Source organism: Bemisia tabaci, chromosome 6 (genome assembly GCF_918797505.1).
Source record: "Bemisia tabaci chromosome 6, PGI_BMITA_v3".
Lineage (NCBI taxonomy): Eukaryota > Metazoa > Arthropoda > Insecta > Hemiptera > Aleyrodidae > Bemisia > Bemisia tabaci.
In genome coordinates, this window is record NC_092798.1 from 9,568,785 (window position 1) to 9,582,384 (window position 13,600).

Here is a 13,600-nt window from a genome sequence, read left to right on the forward strand (position 1 = left end):
GCTGTCATGCTAAGGAAGAACGCCGTATGAGCCTTCAGACGTTGTCAAGTTTCCTTCGATAAAAACCAAAATTACTGGGAAAATCCCGAATATTTTTCCTCCAATTTTTCAGAGAATTTTGTTCACAATTTAATCTAAAATATCCGTAAATTTCCAGGAAAAATATGCAAAACTCTCTTCAAAAATGCATGTTTTATTCGGGGAAATATTGCAACTCTCGAAGGTTCATACGGCGTTCTTCCTCAGCACGGCAGAACGGCAAGAGGGAATAAGCGCCGCGCGTAATTTCGATGACCGATAACATCTTCGCTTTTTTTCCTACACCCGCGTTCAAGTCTCCGCGCGGCGAGGCGTGAATTGCGATGTATCTATTGATCTGCCGTTTAAACCTATGGAAAAGAATTGATAAACAGGGTGTTCGTAACAAACATCTTAATGATCGATTCTTTACTATACCTTTAAATGGGGAAATATCAATAATCGATTGTTCACGACAGTGACCGCCGGTCACTGGTCGGTGCGGAAAGCATATTAGCGCCTACAAGACTCTTGGAATACTTCACGCATTGCGCCAAACGCAGTGCGATCGCTGGTCGGCTTGAGTCGCATTTCGGCAATTCTACGTTTATTGTCCTATTTGACCTGCAAAAAACTAAAGTTGGCCATGCTACATCGTGTTAGATATTGCGCTTAGTGACTCGTCTATTTCAGCTGAAGTTGACTATTCGTTTGCCCGAAAAATCGAATTTTGGATTTACCATGTTTAGGCCTACACACCTTTGTTGTACTTTGTTGTACTCATGGAAAACGTCAAAATTCGGAAAAATGTTACTCTTGCTTTTTTTTTGTAACGTTATGGAGCACCTATTTTCGCTTGCCCGTTTCGATCCGACAACTTTTCTAAAAAACGCTCCACCCTAACGCCACGCCACCGAATGACTCTCATGACTATGCGACACAGATCGTCGCGCCGCACCATATCGCGCCGCGTCGGAATAAAATGCGATTTTCGCCCGTCATGCTATTCTCTTTTCCTCCACTTTCGTCCCTTAATTTGTCTCATAACTCTTTTCTTGGCCTTGATTATGAGATGAGAAGGTAATAATAAAATATATACAAACACAAAAACCAGAACTTTAACCATTTATTCATTCATTTTATTCGGTGACGTAGCAAAGTTTGAGGTTGGGAAACTAATAAACGGTTGAGTTATCTGATCTGAACGAATTGGCCCTCCATTGACTTGTTTTTCTTGACCAAAATATTCCGTTATGTTGAATAAAATTTCATTCCCGGTCATGGAATGTTTTTACAATACCAGTGAGAAGTTCATCACGACTAATTAAGCAATAAATGGACCTTATTTATTTATTTGAACCGAAGATTCCCATCCTGTTCAATGAGCATTTTTCTCGTATTTTTACACGTGAATTTTAAAAATGTGGCGATTTATACCCTGGGAAAAAATTATCGGAATGAGTAACCGGGACTAAGAGATCTGCATTATGTAACCTATGGTTCGTAAATCGAGGTTTTATATATTAGTAGCTTTACCCTTTGAAGATTTCTTTATATACCTTGTGAGATCCTATTTACTTATTGCGCGCGTAAAAGACTGTCTATGAAATTAAATTAAAGCATTATTATTCTATACATGCATGTATTTTAAAGATACCGGATTCTTCTTTCACTTCTTTTAAAAGTGATAAAAATACATTCCCAATGCATTAACATTTTTCCCGTTGATTCATGCTGCTTCCATCAGGACCCTGGATCTGATATGAACGGTTTTTTAAACTCATCAGACCCTCCTAATTCTTCTATGAGTTCAGGAGGGTCGCGACCGGTACCTTTCCACAACTTCTTATTCATTACTTTCCAGGTTAGTAAATTTAATTGCTCAGATTCTCTATGTTGTCACTTTATCCGTCACCTTGGAACGCTAACACAAGAATACTATCTGATCGAATTGTCTTACGGTCATTTGAACTCAATCATAAAATTGCTATTTTCATATTGACGCTTGGACCCAGAACTGTATGCCATTGTGATGAAAAATTGTCATTGCGCCTTTGCAAAAAAAATGTGAACAGCCCAAGGAATATGTACTTTTTAAGGATACAAGGAAGTAGCTAATCGAATGATATCGCAGTATGTTTTGAAAAAAGGGGCATGAAGAAAAAAAGTAAGTATTGTATTTTCAAAACAAATTTGAGAGCTCCCAGAGTTTTTTTTTTTTTTTTTTTTTTTGGAGAGAGAAAGGGGGATACTACCGCTCCCCGCTTACTCCTTAGTACCGCCCATACCGAAAAGAAGAAAATTAATTAAATCATACATTTTACGTAAAAGCGAGAAATTTTTGCTCTTTCCCTTCACCTAGGAAGAATTTATTTGCTGTGAGGCCCTAAAAAGGTCCAGCGCAATTTTCTCTGAATAACAATGTGAAAAAAACTTCCGACCTACCGGAAAAAAATTGGATGTTTATCTATCATTTACACTGTCAAAAAAATGTGCGACAAGTATCAGATGCTGATTTTACGTTTAAAATTATGATCACTAAACATTGAATTTGTTCATTCAACCGTGGACGTAGTTAACATAGCATATTTTTATTGTAAAATCAGCATTTATACTTGTCGCACATTTTTTTAACAACGTAAATGCTAGAGCGACATTACATTTTTTTCCGTGTACTTCATTTAACAGAATTACATCTTGTAGTAGTGTAATTGAGTGGATTTCTTGCATTTCAAATTTTGCAGACTTTCTGGCCGTTTCAAAGCTTGACGAGTGGAAGCCAAATGGTGATGGAAGACCCCTCCGATTTCATCGACTTGGGGCCTGATGAAAAACTACCCTCTGAGCTGAGCAGTCAGTCTCCCGCAGATGATCTTTCGAGCCATGCGTTGATTTTAGGAAAAGGTATGATTTCACATAATATCAGCTTATTTTTGCCAACTGCTTGCGAGTTGTTAAGCGCTCAGCCGATAGGCAGCGCTTTTTGATTTCGACTTGCCTCTAGAATACTAGTATACTAGTGCTAATTCGTTTAAATGGCGCACGCAGCTCATCGATGTGTAGGCTTTTGGGTGGGGGGGGGGGGGTCCAGTTTTAAAATAAATAAAGCTGTGATAACCGTATTTTATGCTTTTAACGTAATGCGCGGGTAGTTACGATCGTTTGTCTATAAGAAATTTCCTTAGCGATAGAGTAAGTCTTATCGAAATTGATCGTTGAAAATTAAAGAAGCCTAACAAAAACGCGCCTGATGAGCTCAACATTTTCGGGAAACGAAAAAACGCGTTTACGGTTTCCTTGGTAACCATTGTTTGCTATCAGCTGATGTTTTATTTCCATTTCCCAGCCAAGTCGACGGAGTTTATACTTCCTTTCTTCACTAAATACATTTACACATGACGCAACTAAAGTTGGGGTAGCACCACAACATTTGAGTTTATTTATACATACTTTTGCTGAGGTATTACTTCCAGTCTCGTGAACAAACAAATATCATCGTATGTTCGCAGGCGATCGCAAGGATGTCAAATTTGAATGGAACGTCTCTGATTGGTCGACGTGTTCACAGTCTTGTGGAGGCAACGGCTTTCAAGTGAGTGTCATATTTTCTTCAGCAGAGTTACTAAATCGTTGGAGTTCTAATTCAGTTAACAGTTTTAGACAGCACCACACTGAACAGCAGCCCGTATCTGATTTTTCGGACTTCATGACCATCATGTCACCTCATTGCAAGTATGGCAACTACTTTGTGCCAAATTCGCACAAGAAACTAACTAGACCGCTTGTGAATATTCTTTGTGATACAAAAAACCCCGTGAAAAACTTGTTCAGCTTCTGAATCAAAGTTGACAAAAACCGTCCTCCTCCAAAATAGACCAAGTTAACAAAAATGAACCTGGCCACATTAAGTCTTGCTGGATTTTATAGGAAAACAAACATTTGCAGGAGAATGGTTGCTCAGATTCTTTCGAACATTTCAGGTAATTTAAATCACGTCACGGAGGGAATTCTCGGAAATTTTCCAAAAGAACCCACATTACTATTCTCTTGTAAAAAAAAGAGAAGAAAGAAATTTTGCAATGCCTGACGCGACCTGGCTTTTTCCTGCTTCGATGCGGTCTAAATTTTCCTCCGTGCAATAAGATCATTTTTCTTGCGGGCGGTTCCGATTGAATCGGCTCGTCGCGAAAACGTCCGTTGTCCTACACAGGATTTCATATGATTGCATCGGTTTCTTTTGCCTCACGACACTGACGGATAAGATCGATGTCTTTAGTAAACGTTTAATTATATACTTGAGGGATTTTTTAACAAAATGTGTCCTACATCTAACGTCTTAAACCATCTTGTGTCCGTAAGTTACAACGACATCGTCCTCTCGAATTCTGAAACACTGTATCGGACATCGAACGTTTTCGAACGTTCCAATTTATATAAGATTCGCGCCTCTAACTTCCGGTTGCGAAATTCTATAGCAGCATTCACTGGGGAAAAAAAAAACATTGAATTTGACACGGAACCACCTTCATTAGTCGAAACACACATCATATTCTCCTTTAACACATATTTTTTTAAATCAATTTAAATAAGAATAATCCATGCAGTATATGCAAACATTTGAAAATCATTAGTTGTGAACCGCTGACTCCGTGAGTTTAAATATTAGAACCAAACACAGAGCGGAACGGCGGCTTGCATGCCGGTGCAAAACGCGCACTGGCGCCTACAAACCTAACAGGGATACTTCACGCATTGCGCAACGCGCATGCGCCACAACCTACGGTCTTCACGCATTGCGCATGCGTGAAGTATCCACTTAGGTTTGTAGGCGCCAGTGCGCGTTTTGCGCTGCGCTGGTCGGCCGCCCGCCGCGCCGCAGCGTGCCATGGCGCACACTGGAAAAAAACACATTGGATCTAGAGTCCAGATTCTCGAAAACATTGACAAGAAAAAATACTCTTGATTCAATCGGATTTTTGCTTGAATCAAAAGTAAATCCACTTAAATTAAGAGGCTTGGTTCTTGATTTAAGCTTGATTCTGATTGAATCAAGAGTAATTTTTCTTGTCGATGATTTTAAGAGTCTGAACTCTAGATCCAATGTGTTTCTTTTTCCAGTGTTCAGTCACTCTCCTTTCCCCCTTTTTTTCTCTTATTTTTTTTTAAAACAATTATTAATGTGTTTGAACTTGCAGATGCGGGGAGTACATTGTCTGGTGAGAGTAGGGAACACAAGTGAGAATGTCGGGAGCAACTTTTGCGAGGATGCTGGATTGGAAACACCGGAGACGATACAGAAATGTGGGACTGAAGACTGCCCTCGATGGCATCATGGAGAGTGGCAATCATGCGACAAAGCCAGATGTTTTACGTGGAACACTGGTAAATTCTTATTCCTATTTTATAACATTCACTGGAAAAAAAAATACATTGGATCTAGAGTCCAGACTCTTGAAAACATTGACAAGAAAAATGCTCTTGATTCAATCAGATTTTTGCTTAAATCAAAAGGAAATCCGCTCGAATTAAGAGGCTTGGTTCTTGATTTAAGTAAAAATCCGATTGAATCAAGAGTATTTTTTCTTGTCGATGTTTTTAAGGCTCTGGATCCAATGTGTTTTTTTCCAGTGTTGTTTCTCAAAAGAACACGTGAAGTACGGTAAAAATAATGAAAATATCAACTCTTAAGTGAGTGAGAAATTGGGGGTTTTCGTGTTCTCTGCTTCAAGCTTCCTAATCGCTAACTCACAATAAAAAAAAAATAATAAAAAAAAAAAAAAGTGTCTCTTGAGTCGACTCTGTCATCAAACTAACTTACAGGCTGAGCATTTGAATTTTTCCCCAATGGCTCTTTCATATGTTAATTTTGAGTTTTCACCCCTCAAGTGAGCGATAAAAATTGAACGACCTCTTCTTTGGGTTTATTCTTTTACATATTCATCGGATTTTGCGTGCAAAGTTTAATGATGAAAGAGTAAAAATTGTGAGGGTTGTATAGTTGCTTTGCCTGGTGGTCTATTCAGAGTACCTAAATAAAACCTTATCTACTTTGAGTTACAATGTGAGCCTTGATTATGGCGTCTACCTCAAACCTTAGGAACCTCATGGTTTTTGACACCCACAGATAACGTTACACTGTGCTTTTGAACTATGGTGGTGATGAGGGGAAAGAGAAGGAGGCTAAGGATATCTTACACGGTTTGGCAGAAAATTTTGAATAAAAAAAAAGATTAGTTCCCAAACTCAAAGAATCGAATCCTTTCGAGTTCATTTCTTCGGTTATTTATACTGAGCACAAAAAGGTAGGCGTCTTCAATTGCTCTAGGAAAAGTTGTCTAAGTGAGTGTCAATCTTCACAGTGGCTCCAAAGACAGCATTTTTCATATTTTAAGAGTTTAATATTTTTCAGCTATGCAAAGGCGAGAGGTGAAGTGTCTAGCCGGGAACGGTAGCGAAATAGCACTGACTTACTGTGACGAAGCTAGCAAGCCCATTTTAAGGAGAGAATGCTACAATGACGTATGTAAAGGTGTTTGGAGAGTAGGCGAGTGGTCCGCGGTAAGTAAATCCTGAAAAAATAAGTCAAAAGAGCACATTGTAATTATGTCCCATTTTCATGGAGAACAAATTCCCAAAGCATCTAAGAGAATATCCTTCTAATAAACCATTTTTTGCGCAAGAACCAGAATTTTTGTTAAAACAGTCAGAATTGTTGTATTAGATCGAAGCAAATCTCTTCCTATCATTAGAACCACAAATTCAACCACAAAATTCTTCTTCCGCATTCAGTTTTTCTTCTCGATCTAACTAGATTTGCGTCTCTCCAAAACGCCCTCAAAAGAGAGGATATGCAATATCAGTCAAGCACAAACACCTTTTGTTGCCTATATCAGCTATTGAAGTTCTCAGCAATGCTTTCTTTCGTTACAAAGCGGTAGATAATTAATTAAAACCTGAAGGATGATTCTGACCACTGATTCTGATCACGCGCGATATTGTGTTTCAGTGTTCCGCAGCCTGCGACACTGCCGGAGTCAAGTACAGAATATTGCAATGCGTCTGGTACGGAACGAAAAAGCCTGCGGGCAATGCATGCAGGGGACTGCCACGGCCATCTGTTACCAAATCTTGCCAAGGGCCACCTTGTTCCCATTGTAAGTAATTACCGCCTTAATAATGGGCTTTTAAGGCATAGTATATCCGTGTCAACCAACCCTGTTCATTAGACTTATGCATTATTCTTGGTGGAAAAAGTACATAGTTTTTTTTTACAAATTTTAACAGAGCAACCCACAAAATATTCAGCAACGATGTGAGTCCGCGGCCGCACGTATATCGTTTGCTGTGTTTAAAAATTTCCACCTCGCTTTATTTTTTTTCAAAAAGAACAAATCGACATCTTTCCCTGAAGTTTGCGCAGCATATTCTTCGCATAGGGAAGACAAATCACAGCAATTTTTAGGAATTGCCGTTGAGCAGTTTTCCATTTAATAAATAAAGTGAGACGGAACCCTTCAACATTGCAGACCGAGATACGTGGTTGCGGACGAACACCGACGATATGCTCAGACTGCATTAAGCAATAAAGAGCTACTTTCTGTGCCCCATCTGGAAATGCACTTATCTCCATAGAGTAGTCAAGAGCACACATGTTGTTCTGAGCCGAAAATATTGCTTTCATCCTGCGTAATTTCGTCCATTTGTTCATTTCGTTATCAATTATATCTTCTTAGTTTTTTTCCATGAGAACCACGTCGTTCTCTTTGTTTAATGAACATTAATCTTTCTACAATAGACTTTTCTTCACCAAGTGTGACTTCGGTTGGATTTCATTTAGGTGATAATGTGCTGTTTTTTAATGATTTGCGGACAAAATATTCATTTTGTCATAAAACAATTTTCCTACTTTTATTTAGAATATTTTATTACACGAAGAATTAGGTATCAGGACAGCAGTCTTCGAATCACATTATGAATTTGACGTATTCCTAGAAACAACACAGATTTTCTAGTGGCGGGATGTCATCTTTTGTTTTATTATTTTCGTGTAAAAAAATTGAATTTTACTTTTCAGTTGAGAACTGCCGGGACGAGAGCAAGTATTGTCTCAACGTGCGAACGCTGAACATGTGCCGGATGTACCCCTACCAAATTCAGTGTTGTCAATCTTGCAGACAAATCACGATGGCCGACCGTTTTTAAGACTTATTATTTGTTAATGCCAAATGGTGTAAATATCTGAATTAAGCTGTAAAGTAGCAATATTAATTTAAGGTCATCAATTGGAAACCATTATTGAGAAAGTTATTACTTTTTTATTAGTTCGATGTTATCGCTGATCGTATACCGCTTTACAGGACTGCAGGAATTCACACAAGATTATACCGAATATTCTAAGATTCTAAGATTTTTTTCGCAATGGATAATCATGACTTATGTGAAGTCAAAATTTACGGATTGTTATGTTTAAGAACTGAGTCTACTACTACTTTTAGGACCATGTTTCTCTCCGAAAGGACGAATAAGTCTCAAGGTGATGAAGGCGCAAACGCATTTACTTTAGTAAAAAACATTTAAACTTGTATATTTTTCCACGCTGCAGTCTCTGTCAAAATATTTTATAAGGGGAAATTCTATGGAAAGCATCCGTGTACCATTAAAAACAACCAATACTTCAAGATATCATTTAATAATAATGAGGAGGTTTCCCCATTAAGTGATGTGAACATTACCATAAAAAGGGAAGAATCAATGGCTCATAATAATGCCGAGTAATTTTCTGGCTGATTTTGAACGTTTCTAAAGCGCACAGTGCGTATCCAGTCCATTTGACGATTATAATTGAATTCAGCCTCCGGAGAGGCGGACGTCAGAGACGTGTCGTGTTTTGCGATTAATCGATTGATCTGCCGACTAAACCAAAGGAAAAGATTGATTACGAGGGTGTTTGCAACAAAAATCTTAATATTCGATTCTTAAACATAGCCTCAAATGCGAAAATATCTAAACTCCTCGTCAAACCAACCGCAGATAATAATGCATGGATGCTCTCACATATACCCAAGATCTCGTAAATACTTACTCTCGTAAAGCGAAAATTAAATATTCAAATACTAAAATTGCAATACATATAATATCTGTTCGCTGCAATTTTCATGATATAAGCGATACTATTCTATGGTTGATCAATTTGTTGTTATTAAATTCATTGATAAGTAAGAAATAAAGTACAATTGTTTCAATTCTGCGTTTTTTATATCACACCCATCAAATGACCTTACCGCCTTTACGCTTTTGAAGTACAGTTACGGTTTGAACGGTGAAACTCTCAAAACACGTGTATCGTTTCGTGTGTTTAATAATCTTTGCTTCCATTTTATTTTCTTGACGGAGAACATATCAACCTGTTTCTTGAAGCTTTCTCAGAATTTCTTTGCACAAAGAGGGAAAATCACGAACGTTTAAAAAATTGATGTTGAGCGGTTTTCCATTTAAAAAATGAAATATGGTAGGAAGTCTGCAACCTCGCATTCCGATACACGTGGTTTGGTAGTTTTACCCCCAATCCCTGGTAAAAATTGGCGATAAGAGCTCCGTTTCAAAATACCATAGGAATTCTTATAGCCGGCTAAAGAAGGCTACAGAAAATCATATAGCTGGCTGTAGAATGCGTAGGAAATCATACGGCCGGGCTATACGAAGCGATAAAAAATTATGCAGCCGGGCTATAGTTCCTATCGCCGGGCTTTACACTTTATCGCCTGGCTGTTGCTTTTTTGCCATCGATTATAAAAGGCTATAAGAAATTGTGTAGAAATTTGTGTGCTTTGGAAATCATTAAGTTTGATACGGAACCACCTTAATATTTACAAAACACACGTTATATTTTCCTATAATACATATTTTTTTTCATCAATTAAAACGAGAATAATCCATACAGGATGTGCAAACATTTCAAAATCATGAATTGAACAACGCTGACTCCGCCCGATTAAATATTAGAGCCTAACACAAAGCGGAGCGGCGACGCACTGGCGCCTACAAACCTAACACGGATACTTCACGCATTGCGCAATGCGTGAAGTATCCCTGTTAGGTTTGTAGGCGCCAATGCGCGTTTCGCGCTGGCTGCCCGCCTGCCGCACCGCAGCGTGCCACGGCGCTTGAAGCAACTATTTCACACCAGAGGTATTGCACAGTATCATACGAAATTGAAGGCGCTCCAACATATTAGGAATGGCAGACATCCTTCAAAAATACGGAGCTTTCCTCGCAAAATAAATCAAGATACTACGGCCCAAAAAGAGAGCGGTAGTCCAAAAACTCACTAAGTCCTAGCATCCGTAATTAGTGACGTTTAGCATACACTGTGTTCAGACGTTGTGTTCATGACGAATTCCTTGATTTTCTTGCAGAAAAAATAGAGCCCGCCAAATGATTTCGCAATCGTTGATGTAGTAGAGGTCAGGCTGATTTTTTTGGATGTCGTCCAGAAAATACTTTGAAATTACCTCAATAAGTTCAATGAAAATAAACAATTAACTGCGTGAAGTTGATTTATCAAAAACTGTTCATTTTTAGAAAGAAATAATGCAAAAATAAAATAAAAAATTATTTGTGTTCATGACGAATTACTTGATTTCCTTGCAGAAAAAACAGAACCCTTGAAATGAATTTGCAACCTTTGATGTAGTAGAGGTCAGGCTGATTTTTTTTATGTCGTCCAGAAAATTCTTTGAGAGTACTTCAGTTAAAATAAACAAGAATACTGATTGGCTGTATGAGGTTGATTTATTAAACTGTTCATATTTAGGATAATACAAAAATAAATTTACAAATGATTTTTGCTCATGACTTTACCAAGATCATACGACCCTAGGCAAGTGTGAACCGGGTTTGAGATGAGTTCGACGGGGCGTATTTTTCGGAGGGATTGGAATGAGTTTTAGGATCTGGTTGTGCAATGTCCAGGAGTTCCGCCTGGCTGTTCATGTTGCAAGCAAAACGTGGTGCAGCAATTTCCCATGGATCCATCCGCCTGGCATGGAGCTCCGTCAGGAAGACAATTGCCTTGAGCCATCGAACCGGCGATCATCCAGAGAGTAGCAACGGCGAAAATGAACCAAGCCAAGTACTTATGCATGATGTGGTTGGTTTTGGGGTTTTCACCTGCAACAAAAGTACAAGTGCGCATATTTGAAAAAAAGGAGGAAGAAAATCAACGTTGAAACTACTAATTATTAATTAAAAATACTGAATAATTAATTAAAAATATCCACGCTCCTAGTTCTTTTTTTTTTTTTTTTTTTTTTTTTTTTTAAGAGGAAGAACGAGCCAATATTATTCTCACACGGATTCATACCGATTATTCAGATTATTTTGTTGTCCAATATCACTGATAGTATGAATAAAAATCATTTTCTTATTTCCTGATTTGTATTTTCTTTTTTTCTTTTTATAACTAAGAATCTTTTATTTAAATGAATACTCAATTAATACAATGTATATCTATCCTAGTTTTCACAGAGTCTTCTTCTGACCTGGGAGAAAAATCAGGGAAGTTTTCAAGAACTGAAGTTGAGTAATTTTCCGTATTAAAAATGAAGTAAGGCAGAAAGTCTGAAACGTCGCAAACCGAGATACGAGGTCTGCTAGTTTCACTGTCGAAATACTTCAAAGCTAAGCAGCGCAGTCCAACAAAATATTGAGATTATGTTACAGTATGCAAACAAAAATTCAATTTCTCACCAAGAAATGATAGCAATATTTGTGGATCATTTGGTCAATAAACGCCAGTTTGTGAGTTAAATGCGTTTACGGTGGGAAGGGGGGGGGGTTAAAATTTCAAATTTTATCGAGGGAACCATCTCGGATTATCCTCTGCAGGAAACATTCAGTATTAAAATCCCATTCCCAGAGGAGGTACACTTTGGGGGCCCACACCACGAATTGCACATCTGGGCCCGAAAATCTTAAATTCAGCCCTGATTCTATTTTTGTCGATTGAAGTCATTCGATCGTGATGCAACAATTGACCTACATGCAGAGTCTTTATCGATGGCCAAAGTGCGTAACGACGCATGTAAATCGCGGTTTTTCAAAATTTCCGCTTCCACCTTATTTTTTCGAAAAAAAGACAAGTCATTTTCATAGCCTGAAAGTTTACAGAATATTGTAGTAGCCGAGAAGAAAAATGGAGGAAGTTTTCAAGAAATTACGACGACTAGAATTCCACAGAAAACAAGTATCATGGGAAGTTTGAAACGTCACAAACGGAGATACGTGATGTCATGTCACACTTTAGCCATCGATATGCACCTTTAGACAAGGTCGAAACGGGAGAATCACAAGACATGTCGCGTTTTCGAAAGTTCATGCGAGACACGACGGGCATATGGAAAATTGCGAAACTTAACTCGTTAAGTTTATCAACCATAGAATTTTTACAAAACAAATTTTTCAATTGGCCATTTAGTATCGAACAAGAGGTTAATCTCAAAGTTTATGTGATAAAGTGCTAGAAATCAAAAATGCTATTTAACGCTATAAGAAGCTAATGGAAGGGCTCTATTCTCATTTGATACAGACCGATTTAATTGGAGTTAGCGATATACTTAAACATGAAATGAAATTCTTAGTTACTTACAGTAGAATTGTCTATCGATGAACTTGAGAGGAACGATAAGCTTTGGTCGGCTACAGTGAGCACCGGTAGTATATATACGATTGCATTTAGATCGAATTAAAAAGGGAACGGAGAAAAAATGCCAAGATCTGGGATTTCCTGCAAAGTATCAAACTGTAGCGGGATACAATCGATAAAAAATCCGCAAAGGATACAGAAAACAGGGAAAACCGGGGCACAAAACCAGCGATGGTGTGCAGTTGTTCGGAAGATGCACAAATTCTGCATTTCCTTGCTGCGATAATGTCCGTTTAATCTACTCTGCCGTGCTGAGGAAAAACGCCGTATGAGCCTTCAGGTGTTGCCATATTTCCTCGGTGAAAGTCACATTTATCAGGAAAATAATGAATATTTTTTTTCAAAATTTGCAGGCAATTTTGTTTGCGATTTAATCAGCTAAAATATCTGGAAATCTCAGGGAAAGCTATGCAAAACTTCCCTCGCAAATACCCGTTTTATTCAATTAAACATGGCAACTCTCGAATGCTCATAGGGCGTTTTTCCTTAGCGCGGTAGTAATGGTGGTCGGACGGATATCAATTATTTTTCACCACGATATGACAACGCGGGGGGAATCGCGACGACCGCAGTCGTTAATTGAACTTTCGTAATGTGCAATTTTGTTATCATTGGTGATTTTGTTTCCCTACGTGCGATTTTCCGTCTCCGATTAGTGTCAATAATAAAGAGGCGAACTATGATTAATATTGATTTCAAGAGTCGCGTGGCTAAGATCGCGTTGCAGATGCCGACTTTTCCTCCTTTTCATGGATGCACGTCAGTGGCGTAGCGTGCTTTGCGATGCATCGATTGATCAGCCATCAAAACCAATGGGAGAGGATCAATAAACAGCATGTTCGCAACGAACGCCTTGACGTGACAGTCGAGTCTTTATCA

The 13,600-nt window shown here is 38.4% G+C and overlaps 1 protein-coding gene across 1 annotated transcript in view; it reads left to right on the top strand.

The window, feature by feature from the left end:
* Positions 1–9,260, top strand: part of LOC109034839 (no long nerve cord) — a 235,444-nt gene extending 226,184 nt beyond the window's left edge. The window contains 7 exon segments of the mRNA XM_019048214.2: positions 1,766–1,882; positions 2,763–2,922; positions 3,528–3,610; positions 5,214–5,400; positions 6,428–6,576; positions 7,025–7,172; positions 8,093–9,260. Of these exon segments, the coding sequence (XP_018903759.2) occupies positions 1,766–1,882; positions 2,763–2,922; positions 3,528–3,610; positions 5,214–5,400; positions 6,428–6,576; positions 7,025–7,172; positions 8,093–8,220 (972 nt within the window). The 3' untranslated portion in view covers positions 8,221–9,260.
* The last annotated feature ends 4,340 nt before the right edge of the window (positions 9,261–13,600 follow it).